Source organism: Delphinapterus leucas, chromosome 21, assembly GCF_059928025.1.
Source record: "Delphinapterus leucas isolate spDelLeu-1000000601 "Yukka" chromosome 21, BTC_Dleu_Yukka2, whole genome shotgun sequence".
Taxonomy (NCBI): domain Eukaryota; kingdom Metazoa; phylum Chordata; class Mammalia; order Artiodactyla; family Monodontidae; genus Delphinapterus; species Delphinapterus leucas.
Genome location: NC_143149.1, coordinates 27,673,605 through 27,687,240, shown reverse-complemented (window position 1 = coordinate 27,687,240; position 13,636 = coordinate 27,673,605). Strand labels below are relative to the sequence as shown.

Here is a 13,636-nt window from a genome sequence, read left to right as displayed (position 1 = left end):
CAGCGGCCATGGCTCATGGGCCCAGCCGCTTCGCGGCATGTGGGATCTTCCCAGACCGGGGCACGAACCCGTGTCCCCTGCATGGGCAGGCGGACTCTCAACCACTGCGCCACCAGGGAAGCCCAAGGCTACAAGTTTTGAGAAAAAACCGCACCTGAAATTGAGTTGTACGGATACAAAATGCATTAAACCTTCTGCTGAGCTTATATATTATTTATATATGTATACGTGAATATGTATGTGTGTGTATGTATGTATATGTATATATACACATACACGTTCTAAGGTGAATGATCCAGTATGTGTGTTTTTCTAAACTAGCCAGGGATTACCTTGGAATTGCTAAACAATGCGTTACCAGCTCCCCTGATTCTCCCCCTCAGCTACTCTCTCCCTCTACCCTCAAATAACCATTCAGGAGGGAATGTCATTGTCTACTTGATAAACTCAAGTCCAGAGCCATGGAGTCATTCAGTGGTTTAGGGCCAATCAAAGCCATGGCATTTCAGGTATCTTTTTGCAAAAGTTCCCAAGTGAATTCTCCTCTGACTCCCATTCTAACCCTGCCCTTCAGTTATATGACCTTGGAGGAAGTCCTATCCCTTTTTGCACTGCTATGTCCTTACTGTGTAGAATGAGATTATTATCTACTCTGTCTTATATTATTGTATTGATGAAATCTAGGCTCAATGGAAATGAGGATGTGTAGAAACCCTGATCCTGGAGGGTAAGAGAAATTGTAAGACAATCAGGAACCAAGGCCTTGAAAATGAAATAACACAGATTGGGCAACTGACTTCTGAACAACTAGTCAGAACTGGCAGAAAAGCAGCCCACTGGTGACCTTGTGTCTTCTTAGGGTATGTGTCTCAGTTCAATAATAAATCTCAGCTGATATTCCATGTCTGCCATGAACTGTTAGATTGATTGTAGTTTTGTGTGTAAAAAGCCCTGGACAAATTCCTTCCGCAAAGGTCCCTCCACAGAGCCTATGCTCTGATGGGTTGCGTTTCCCCGCCCCAGTGGGCAGCTCAGTTCCATCCTCAGCCTGAGAAAAAGTTAATTTTCCCTTATCAGTAATGAGGATTGAAAGAGTGAGTGCCTTTCGAAGCTCTTTCATGCTATATGTATAGCCCAACTGAGACAGGTATACAATCCTTAACGTCCTTTAGAAACGGGGTCGGATGACCTGTAGACGAAGGACTCACCTCAAGGATTGACGTCTGCACTTGGAGGATCTGTTCATGGCCTTTGAGCTGCCGGATGCAGATTTTGCAGGACAGCTGGGTGGTGGTGGGCGTGTAGCGTTCCAGGGAGAAGGCACAGTGCAGGGGCTGCCGGTTACCGCACCACACGCGGGAGAATGGGACTTCCTGCGGGGGAGACGGGGGAGAGAAGAGGGCAATGGTGTGCAGAGCCCGGCTGAAGTGAGCAGAGAGCAGGAGGGACCTAATCACAGTAATTAGGATGATGACGATGGCGGTGATGGCAGGAGAGGTAATTGCCTAAGCGACTCTGGTGGAATTGTAGAAATAATGTTCCAGCATATGCCGAGCAGCACAAAAGTAATTAACGTCAATTCCAACGGATAACATTTGAATTCCAAAACCACACTGCAAGAGCTCAGCTTTCACTTGGTGACTCACACAGTTAGAAAGAATACCATCAAAAGTTAATCGTCGTGTCTTTCCATGACAGAAATATTCTAAAAGACTCCTATGGGTAGATTCCTAGGATTAGATGCCTACTCCATCCTTCTACCTAAGCCCGGGGTAGGATGACATCTTCTCACTTAAATGAAAATTATGCTGAAGAACTGACTGGCCAGAACTTATGCCCATACCACAAACAAATGCCAAATTGTATAAACATAATGTTGCTAATGTATCCGGCATAAAAATTATACCTACTGCAGAATCATACACACACACCCGAGAGAGACACACACAAACACAACAGGCTACCCCAGAACGGTCTAGTTTGCCAACTCCTCATTCATTCAATTCATCCATTCTACAGTTACGTGTACAATGCCTACTAACAACCAGACACTGTACTAGATAAACAAGAAAAGAACAGTATGAATTGAGGTCTGGTCCCCACTTTCAAGGGACTTACAGACAATTGAGTGGCAAAAGCAATTTTCACTAAATGAGGGGGGAAATTGTAAAATCTATACACATCTCCCTTTTCCCCATGACCAGCTGGTGCTTGCCACCAATTGGCTCAGGCACGTGGCTTTACACTAAAGTGAAGTAGAGGTCAGTCACTGATAATCTTCCATGTACTAAAATGTCTTTCATTCCTACTCAGATCAGGCTGTGGTCCTTGGCAATGACCTCATATTTCCAGCCTATAGTAATCTTCATTCTCCCTTCTTTCTCTTTTCCGCATCCCATTCATTTGCTCTTTCACCTGTTGCTACAAATACAATTTCCCCCGATACTGATGCTGAAAGGCAGCAAAAGATGTATCTAGTCTAGAAGTCTGAGTCTCTGAAGTGTGACTGGCGATGGGCTCAGCAGGTGTCTTAAGCCCAAAGGCCATGATCAGAAGTCAATCTACCCACTTTGAGGAACTATGAGTTACCTAGTTATCCCTGAGCTCCAATCTGTACACTTGTTGGTTTCCTCATTTTCTCTATAGGAAGTCTCACAGACCCTGATTTTGGTACTTGCTGGGGGCGGCGGGGGTGGGGGGGACCAGCAGGGAGGGACGGAGTTTAGATTGTTGCAGACTTGAGTACAAGAGAGCCAGCTTTAGGGATTATGAAGGAACGAACTCACGCATTAAACCCTACCACACATCCCAGCAAGGGATGTAAGGGTGTCGTGTTTTGGTTTTGTTTGTTCTGAAACCTGAACCAAGGGAAAGGCAGTGGATCTTTGTCTCAAGAAGTAGAGACAGGGACTCAGAGAAGGTCTATATGTTGACACTGCAGACTTTCATCGACTTTATCCCCGTGCAGAATGTGCGCTGTTAGGAGGCAACTCTCTCTCCACCATCCTCAGTTCTCCCCTACATGGCAGGGGCTGGAAGCCTGAAAACTACATTTCACAGCTCTCTCCAGCAGGGGGTTCACATTTCCATTCTGCCAGTGAGAAGTACTTGTTTTAAACTTGGAAGGAAGAGGAGGGAGCAGAAGCCTCTTCCTCGCTGCTCCTCTGACAGCAGCGAGCAAACCCAAAGGGTTCAGCTGACAGCACATGTGAGGTTTGCAGGGGCTTCCGAGAGCCATCTGCTTCAGGGGTGTTGTGTTTTCCTGAAATCACCAAACTTGCTGGTTTCCTTATATCACTAGTGGCTTTCTCTGACCTTGGCTCTCCTAGGCTTTCCAAAGGCTTTATAAGCACATAAATCCTTTGATTACATTTCCCCTTGATTGAAATATCTTTTCTTGACCCAAACCATTCTCTAATGAAACACCAGTGGCTTAGAAGAAGTTCTCTTAGAAACTAAGATGAGCTGGGCAGCGCTGGAAGGTTCACTAGTGGGTTCCACAGAGAGGCTCTCATCCAGGGGCAACTCTGGGAGAAGCATGAAGCTGATGGTCACTAAGGAAGCATGTGGCTGTAGCACAGCTTGCTCACGCCTCCAGCAAGACAGCACAGGTCCAGCCCACTTTCTTCCTAAACTGAGAGTTTTTCTTATGAGCTCTTCCCTCTCTCTCCTAGCAGCAGAAGGCACTTCGGATCGGTGTGGCCTCCCAGCAGCCTTTAGAGGAAGTCATTCCCTAAAACACTCAAAAATGCCTTTTCACCTGCCCCCAGTCCTATAGCAGATAAAACAGTAATAATACGTATTTACAAGGTCTGCCGTTTCTCCTCATTGTGTAATCTGACACTTTCCACGCTCCTCCGTGGTTTAGGAAACCACGGGTAACTCTCACTTCGTATCTCAGCCTCCAGCTCTTGTGTCTCTGTCTCCTGAACTCTTCAAAACCCCATCTGCTCACATACGCCCAACTGCCATTTCTCTGTGGAGAACTCCAACAGCTACATCTCTGGTTTTTATTTCATTATCATCCATCCCTGACATTATACCCCTAATCAATTATAAACATTATAAACAATTATAAACATTATACCCCAAATCAACCAACAATTTTAGCTGGCCTTTCCCTTCTCAGACAGGTCTACCTTTTGAAAACGGATTATCACCATCTCTCTCTCATCGTCATTCTCCAATTTTTCTACCTCCACGCGTAATCTTCTCTGATGTCATCATAGCTAACTGGGAGTAAAGTGTTCAGCAACCTTCCTATCTTCAGTCTCTACTACACGGGTTAATGAGGGGGTTGAGGCTTGACTGGGGAGGAAACAGAAAGCAGTTGATTGGTATTCTTTAGGGAAGAGCTTATGGTCTCTCTTTTACCTGTAATCATGAATTGAGGGGGGGGCACTGATGTGACCACATCACCTGGGAACTCTGCTTTCATTACATGATTCCTCTGCTTGGGGGACCAGAATGGCCCCAGGATGCCTGCGTGATAAACACAGCCCCCTGGGACTTCCCTGGTGGCCCAGTGGTTAGGACTCCGTGGTTCTGCTGCAGGGGGAACTAAGATCCCCCATGCTGTGCGGCCAACAAAACAAAACAAACACAGTCCCTTGCCTGGCCTTCAAGGGCTTCTTCCATCCTCGATCACCTCATCCTGACTCTCTCCAGTCTCAGTGTACAAGCCCTCAAGCTCACTCCCTTCCCCAAGCCAGCACATTTTGATAGAGTTACTCTGCACCATCCCCTTCAACGAAAGTAACTATAACAGAGGGCTCTACGGTTCATAGGTGTTTTTGCCTAACTAAGCTAACTAAGGAGGTTTCTGTTTTCTAAATCTGAAATTTGAGTCATTACAGTATAATATCAATGTTTGCACTTCAGGGCTCTAGACAGAGCTGAATTCAAGGTCCCGATCTTAAACAAACCTACATTTCTTCTGCAGTAGCTTTGAATCCTAGGTAATGCTTACCTTCCTTAAAAAAAAAAAAAAAAAAAAAAAGGCACTGACCACTTATTGAAAAGTATCTTCTGTGGTGTCACTTGCTAAATTTTGTATATTTTCTCCTGAGAACACTGGAAAAACCCACCACAGAGATAATGTTTTCTTGCAGAAAGACGTGAGAATCAGCAAACAAAAAAATTCTTCTCTTTTCTCTTTCCATTCTACGGCACACAATCAAAACATTTTAAAAATCTGATATTGAGACAGTGTCAAAAGAATATCTTTTAATTGTTGAGTAGCAGCTACCAGTAGTGCTCAACAAAACACTGAAAAATAACAGAATTAGAAGCACTGTGATTAGTGTGTTTTCAGGGCAATCATCTTTGCTTTCATTTATTCCCCAAAAAAAAAAAAAAAGGCAAAACACCAAGCTGCTCACTGAACTGAGAGGAATTATGTGGAAAGTAATACAAAAGGACAAAGTGTAGCAAAGTTCTGGGTGTTTAAAGAATTCCGGAAATGTTTTCATTTTGAGTCCCATTATAATTAGTTTCCTAGCAGATGGGGACCATGTAAATCATATCCTAGCAGGAGACAGACACTGGGTTCTCCGAGATACGTAGCATGCTGTAAGACAGCTGCTTTTATCCTACAGAGGTGACAGCCTGGCTTGGTGTTTTGTAGGATTTAGACAATAAATTAATATTTTATCGCATACTGTTTACTACAGCTTCTTCACCCCACAGGCAGCAAGGAATAAAGGAAACGATGATGAAGTAGCTCTCAGGTCCCAGTAACCTACTGAGAGCAGAGTTATTTCCCTCTAAAGGAGGATTGCTAAGTCTTCCAAGGGGACAATAGCATATCACTAACTGTGGTAGAGTCTTAAGAAAAGGGGGCATAATTAATTGCTTATTTTGGAAGGACTAGTGTTGTGGGCTTCATTTTTTTCTTTGAATCAAGGTTAGTGGGGGCTATGGTAACCAGATCTCCTAAGAACTCACATACCCTTCCCTTTCACCCATCATACCCGGTTTCACAAGCAATAAGGGTTGTAGCCTAGCATTTTATAAACTGTCGTCCTCCAGAATCGAAACCAACAAGATTTAAAATCTAGTTGGTCCTAATATGTAGGCTCTCATCACATAGCTCTGGACCCAGTCTTGAACTCACATCATTCTAAAAACATCTCTTGGTTGGTGTCTGATAGCACAATTATTCTATGCACTAGATACCTCCCTGAGAAATTCCACCTTTCCCGGAAGAGAAAAGGAAGGTTTTTTTTAGGAGAGTAAGCTTTGGGTACCAACTGGAATATGTCAATTCCCAGATTCCTGATTTGAAGTTAGAGAAAGGGAGAGAGGAACAAGAAGACAAGAATACCAGAGGTCTTCTACCCACTGACTTGGAAGATGACAGAAGATGACAGGGACATTTACCAGTTGAAGGAGAGACCTATAAATGATGTCAGGAGTAGTGAGGTTTTCTGTCTCCACGATAGTGCTCTGTGAGTCCTTATCCACTAAGCCTTAACAAAAAGCCATTCTCTATTATCCACACCGAGTTTGTCAGCGCACATGATGTTCTCCATGAAGTTCAAGCATTCTGAACACAAACCCTCCCCAGAGTGTTAGAATCTGATGCCTAGAGCAAACACAGCACGGCCATTAAGACAAGCACAACATGTAGGCGTACTGCTGGGGGTTCAGTGATCACAGGAGCAAAGAAATTGGTTCTAAGGGTGGTGAAGAGAAAGGAAGAATAGAGCAGAAAGCCATTTGTGGGGAAGAAAAATGAAGTGGAAATGAAAACTCAGTGGCAAGCCTCCTGGTGCAGAGAAAATTAAATTGTTTCTCAGCCGTCCAAGACTCTTTCAAATTATGCTCAATTACAGAAGGCAAACGCTTCTAGTTGTTCACAACCTCTATGTAATCCAAGCCATCCTGGCAGTAAAGCTGGTTGGGTTTTCTTGCTAGCCAGTGCCCTTTGCCTTTGGCCGGCCCTGTTGCATCCTCTGGGGTGGGCAGGCATTAACCTCCACCAAGCCTTTTCTACCTGAGGCTCTCTTTGGAATCCCTGGTGTTGGTATTGTTGTTTAAGTGCCACTGAGAGGTTATGGTTCTTTCATCTGATTTTTTTTTTTTTTTATCTCCAAGCATTAAACTTAATAGTTACTTTGGACTGAGTCACTTGTACTAGATCCAGTGAAATGATGCCCTTAAATCAATAAAGATTAATACACAGAGGAATTTGCATGACTCAGGATTTGTTTTAATAATACCCTGAAGTTCAATTTGGACTAGAAACTTTGAATACTGCTTTCTGGGAAACAGAGACACCTAGGTCTAGAACATCATAAATAATACACTTATTCATAGAAAACCTATCTCCATAAAAAGAAATATGGTAAAGTTTTCAAAAAAATTGTACAGGGCCCTGAGAGAGATTCTTGTTGCTTTGAATGTGCTAAAGTTATACATAGAGGGGGCAATTCCCAAGGTAATGAGAAATCTGAAAAGTAAATATAAAAATATGGCCTTAACCAATTTGAAAATTCTGAAGTTTAGAAGTATAAGGTGTTGGTCGTACAACTTCTTTCTAACTCTCATGGCATGGCCAAGGTTTTTCTCTTTGAGATTTGGCTTATTTCCATCCTGACAAGCCGGTATATCTTGTGCATGGTTTTTAGAAAATGAATGCTGTAAAGGTGGAAAGGTTACAAAACCACAAGGCTCTGCAGGTTATGCTGATGGGAAGAACAGAGAAGTCTGAAAGCGTCCTATGAGTCCAGATCGATGTGAGTCTCCCAGAAGCTTACCCAGAGTGAGGGAAATGTCCTGTCACTTGAAGCACAGATGACTCTAGCTTAGGAAACGGTGGTAGACCAGCTGGCTGCTTCTCATGACAATACTTATCACTGGAAATTTTCATAGAATTCAGTGACAAGATCACAAGTTGATATCTTTTCATGCTAAGCAACTACTCGAAATCCCTACAAATGATCCAAGGAGACTCGTAAGTCATCCTGCAGTTTTTTTTAAAGTCTCTAATAATGAGGTGTGTGAACAATCATACATAAATATTTTTATAGTTATAAAAAGATTCTAAGAGGCATTGACATTGCTTTGTTTTTCAATTTGTGATTTCTTCTTCCCATCTTGCTCAATTCATCTGGCAGCAAGCACTTCATATATTCAGGACAGAATCTCTTGTTCCCATCTGGTTAGCCAGAGCTCTCTACAACTCAAAATTATCACCCTTAAAAGGTTTCTCCCTGACAATCCAGTTCATCTGTACTTGAACAGGATTAAAACTGTGTCTCATAATGAACTGATCTGAATCAAAACAAACCCACAAACACATCCTGCTCTAAGTTGTTACATGACCACCTTCAACCTATCCCGAGTGGCGATTTAAGTAGGAGAGAGGAGAAATGTCACATTACCTGACACACAAGCCCCTTTTCCCCCCACGTGTTAGAAACCCAGGGATTTATGACAATAGGTTTCATCCCCTGGGTGTAGTCCAAACTGTTACATGTCTGTGACAGCTTTGAAATTAAATCCATAGTTTTAAAGGAGGAGGAAAGTCAAGAGTACCCTCACCAGGGCTTGTGATCTACTTGCTGGTTAAAGCAAAGCTATTTCTGTCAGAAACCCATTTGGCCAGTACCTGGCATGCAGTGAATGGTTTAATTCTCCAGAGGAATGGGGGGATATCAAGGACAGAGATCTGAAGACTAAAGGTATTCCCTTTGAAATGCAGCAACTTTGGTTCTTCCAGGAGTTGTCCGCCTTGATGCCTTTCATCTGAAACCACTTCCTAGAGGGCAAGAAAAAGAAAGAAGCACAACAATAAAGTACCCAATTTCCTCCACGTTTTCCTTCCACAGATACGTATACTCCCTCTCACGTGTCTCCCAGGAAGAGACAAACAGCATGATGGGCACACTCTACTTTTACACCCCACCCCCATCCTTGCAAGGTCAGGACTAAGGGGCTACATACAGGCTGCTGAGAAATGAGGATCCGGACACAAAGAAGCAATTGTTCTTCATTACTGTATTGTTGAGGCTTTTACACACACTGCGCCTGTCTTTAAAACTGGGAGACCTCGTTTGCCCCAAGCAAACTGTAATACTATTGAGCTTTCAGCACTGTGTGAACTTCATCCTGATATCGCCATAATCAAGGGATGTATTTGTACTTAACACATCATCATATTTCATGAGAAAGGGAGACGCAGCCCCTCCTCCGCTCTGGTTCCCTCGTTTGTCACTAACACAGGCATCATCCAATATTTATCCTTTAGCTCAAAATAAATGTTGCAAATGCATGTATCATGTTTATTTGTAGTAATGTTCACAGAAGTTATGCCAAAAGGCCAAGAAAAAATAAGTTGCCGAGTCAGTTTCAGCTCAGAAAAAAAAAGAAATCAAATTCCTGAGATAAATACTCCTTTATCTTTCACTGACAAATCTTTATAATTATATCTCATACAAACACAGTTCACATACATTCTATTAAGCAAACCATTTAACTGGTTTCAAATTTGTGGCGTTTAGAATCATCTCCATAAGACAAGTGAAATAATAGAACAGATATGAGTGCTATAAAATGTCAGACTACTGTAGGGGGTGAGGTTTTCAGTGTTAGTGGAGATGAAAGATTTCCCTAAATCCCCATTTAAAAAAATCACCGTTAACTGACTTATAATTTCCTTGCAGAGCTAGGATAAATAGGAAAACTGAAATCCTTTAATGATGTCCTATAATCTTCCCAGAGTTTCAAAAAGGTTGTAAGAAGCCAAGCAAATAGGTTTATAAATACAATAAAACTTACATTTCAATTATCAGGGAGTGAAAACAGCTTCAGAAGTTATCTTTCCCATCTCTTGTCTACGTATAGATTAACATTAATGAAAATGTTTCTAAGCGGCAGCTTTCCAGCTTTTATCCTTCATGTACACACAAACTGTTAACAGGCTACTAGTGTCTCTTCTCAGGACTAAACGATTCCATTCCAGTGTCATTTTGTCCAGCTCTTGGGGTGTGGAAGGGGTGTGTCTTGGGGCCCTGAGTCAGCACTGAACTTGCTGCGATGATGGAAGTGGTCCATACCTGTGCTTTCCAATATGGTGTCCACTAGCCAGAGTGGTTAGAGTGACTAAGGAACTAAGATTTTCATTTTAGTTAATTCAAATGTAGATACGCACACACGGTTGGCAATTACCGCACTGGACAGGGCGGTGCTAGATAATTCATTACCTTGTGGGTCTAAGCGTTGGACATAATAACACAGTGGTCAGTGTCTAGTGAGGGCTGCAAGCAGTGGAAGGAAAGAGGCAGGGTGGGAGGAAAGGGAATTAATGCCAGACGCTGACTTTAGGTCTTTACGGATCCTGGTCTGTTCCCTCTTTTGAGATTTAATGAGCGTCCAGTGGAGCAGTGCTTGAGCTGGGCACTGGGTGGACAGAAATGAAACGCCAAGGAGCTCAAAGTCTAGAGAGAGGGTCAGAACAGCAAGCATATGAGTATAATATAGTATCTAACTATTACAAATATGTATATTCCCAAAGGTTAAGGCAAGACAGAGGGTGCCTAACCCAGATGGGCAGAAAGGCCAGGAAATGAATTGGGAAATTAATAGAGGAAGTGATATTTGAACTGAGCCTGGAAGTAAATATAGGGGCTACTCATGGGAAAAGGAGGGAGAGTGCATTCCAGACACTGAATGGGCTCTGCACAAAGGCACGGAGGCCAGACAGAGCTGGGATAGAAGGTTAGGGTGGAAAGTGTATGGCTGGAGGTGATGAATATTATAGGGCAGGGGCCAATCACGAATTCTCCCTTACCATGCTAGGGACTTGTATTTTTGTTTAGAGTAATGTTGTTCGGGTTTCAGGGAGTATGAGAATTTCCTGAGGGTTATATATACTCAAGAGGGCACTCGTCTTGTAAACCAAAAATGGAAGCACAGGCTTCTAATCACATTTCTGCATGGTCTTGGGCAAGTCACTTAATCTTTAGGCTTCAGTTCTTTACTTGGGTTTATCCACAGCCAAGCAAAATCATTAGCATGGTAATATACTACCTGCTCTTTGCCATTCAAGGTTAGAAACAGGGACAAATAAGAAATTTGCTTATTCAAACCATATTAAAGCCATGGAATAACAACGGTGTTGACTTGTCAAAGTATATTTGACTGGGTAGGCTCTCTGAAGTGTATCCCTGTTCTTTAAATCTGACTTGCCTGAAAGTACAGAGAAATAAACCGAGGTCAGGCGATGAAGTGACTTGTTCAAGGCCATGAATTACTTTGTGTAGAGCTAGTCTATTTTAATATTTAGAAACTACATAGCATCATCACACTTGAAGGGAACTTAAGGTAGTTAGTGATTTAAAACTTGATTATTTACAGAGGAAAACATGGAGACCCTCCCCCTTACCCCCAAGAAAGTGATTTGCCTGAAGCCACATGGCTAGTGACAGAGCTACTATATCAGTACCTGTTCATGGTCTAGTATTTTTCCTACTAGATTTCCCTGCATTTTCCTATACTATGCTTGATTTTTTTAAGAGTCATGTGAAGGTCAGACTGCTATTAACACTGTCCCATAAGTAATTTTTCATTACTGCAAGATATATGTAAAGATGATATAAGTCAGTCTGTTTTTCAATAAATGCTGGAGAGGGTGTGGAGAGAAGGGAACGCCCTTGCACTGTTGGTGGGAATGTAAATTGGTGCAGCCACTATGGAGGACAGTATGGGAGGTTCCTTAAAAAACTAAAAACTGAGCTACCATATAACCCAGCAATCCCACTCCTGGGCATATATCTGGAGAAAAACATGGTCCAGAAGGAGACATGCACCCCAGTGTTCACTGTAGCACTGTTTACAATAGCCAGGACAGGGAAGCAACCTAAATGTCCATTGACAGAGGAATGGATAAAGAAGATGTTGTACATATATGCAATGGAATATTACTCAGCCATAAAAAAGAATGAAATAGTGCCATTTGCAGCAACGTGGGTGGACTTAGAGATTGTCATACTGAGTGAAGTAAGTCAGACAGAGAAAGAGAAATATCGTATGATATCACTTATATGCGGAATCTAAAAAGAAATGATCCAAATGAATGTATTTATAAAACAGAAATGGACTCACAGACTTCGAGAGTGAATTTACGGTTACCGGGGAGTGGGGGGTGGGCGGAAGGGTGGAGGGAAGGGATAGTTAGGGAGTTTGGGATTGACATGTACGCACTGCTATATTTAAAAAGGATAACCAACAAGGACCTACTATATAGCACAGGGAACTCTGCTTAATGTTATGTGGCGGTCTGGATGGGAGGGGAGTCTGGGGGAGAATGGATACGCGTACATGTACGGCTGAGTCGCTTAGCTGTGCACCTGAAACTATCACAGCATCGTTAATCGGCTATACTCCAATATAAAATAAAAAGTTAAAAAAAAGTTTTTGCCCTGTGGTTATATATACTATCTAAGCCATCCCTGAGGATATTAGGAATTTTTAAAATGGATATCCACTTACAATTATCACCGAGGAAAATGGCACCTCTTAAAGATTTCTGCTTTAGGGCCTCCAATTTAAATATAACCATGATTTATTTTTACTTTTGTTTTTTTGATTACTTTAATCTCCACATACTGAACCAGCTACATACAATTAACAGTGTCTTGTAACCTTATACAAAATATTAAGCAATTATAGCTATTTTGTAACAAACCAATTACTCATTAAAATGAAGAAGCCCAATAATGAACTCATCACTGTATTTATATATTTGTAAAGGCACAACTGGCTTCAGAGTGCAAGCTTAAATCCCTCTCCAAATAGGATAAATTGTACTTAACACAGAATTCCCGGTTACGCCCCTTAAACCTATTGTATTCCGCTCAGGGGCTGGGCCTACACATTGTATTTTTAAATACTTCTCAGATGACGCTGATGTCCGGCCAGGTTTGGGAATCAGTGGTACAAACAACTCTGCTGAGCTCCTTCGGAGTCATTCACACGGATGCATCACCCCGAGAGTGGAATCTGATATCCATTTGACTTTTTCCTATCTGCCTCCTATGTGATAAAGGCCCTTGGCTAAACCTCTGAGTCTACTGTTAAATTGATATCTGTGTTAATTAAAGTAGAAAGTAGGGTCTGGCTGGTTTCTTGTATATAAGATGTACCTAAAGGCTATGGTTGGTGGTTTTTCTGTCTCTTCTGTTTCATCATTTCACATTGGCGGTTGCTAGTCATCCAGGGCTAGGAGTTGTGGCCAGGAGAAACTTGTGCTTTGTGCCTCACTGAGCCATTTATATTGATTTAATGAGACAGGCAGCGATATTCAGGTGTGCTTCAGGGATACTAAAACAAGCAGGCTGAATTTACATATTTATGAGACAAAACTGTTTAAGTGCACACACACACACACACACACACACAGAAGTTATGTCGCTGTGGTGTTTTCCTTTAACTGCTTTACGTGAATGATATTTTCCAAGGTTGTATTATTGATAAACACAAGAGCTACATCTGGAGGAAATCCTCTGAAATTAGATTCTAAATCTCCATTAATGCCAAGTAAGTAAGGAGGACCCAGAGGTACTGAATAGGAGTGCTGGGAGAAATCGAGAAAAAAATTAGTTGTGTTTTTTTTTTCCCCCCCTAAGATAGG

At 42.3% G+C, this 13,636-nt stretch overlaps 1 protein-coding gene across 1 annotated transcript in view; it reads right to left on the bottom strand.

Annotated features, from left to right (window-relative positions):
• The window catches only part of UNC5D (unc-5 netrin receptor D), a 192,959-nt gene that overhangs the window by 16,219 nt on the left and 163,104 nt on the right, over positions 1 to 13,636 (bottom strand). The window contains exons 11-12 of the mRNA XM_089903552.1: positions 8,615 to 8,764; positions 1,209 to 1,373 (exon numbers count right to left, since the gene is read on the bottom strand). Of these exons, the coding sequence (XP_089759678.1) occupies positions 1,209 to 1,373; positions 8,615 to 8,764 (315 nt within the window). The remainder of the gene's footprint in view (positions 1 to 1,208; positions 1,374 to 8,614; positions 8,765 to 13,636) is intronic.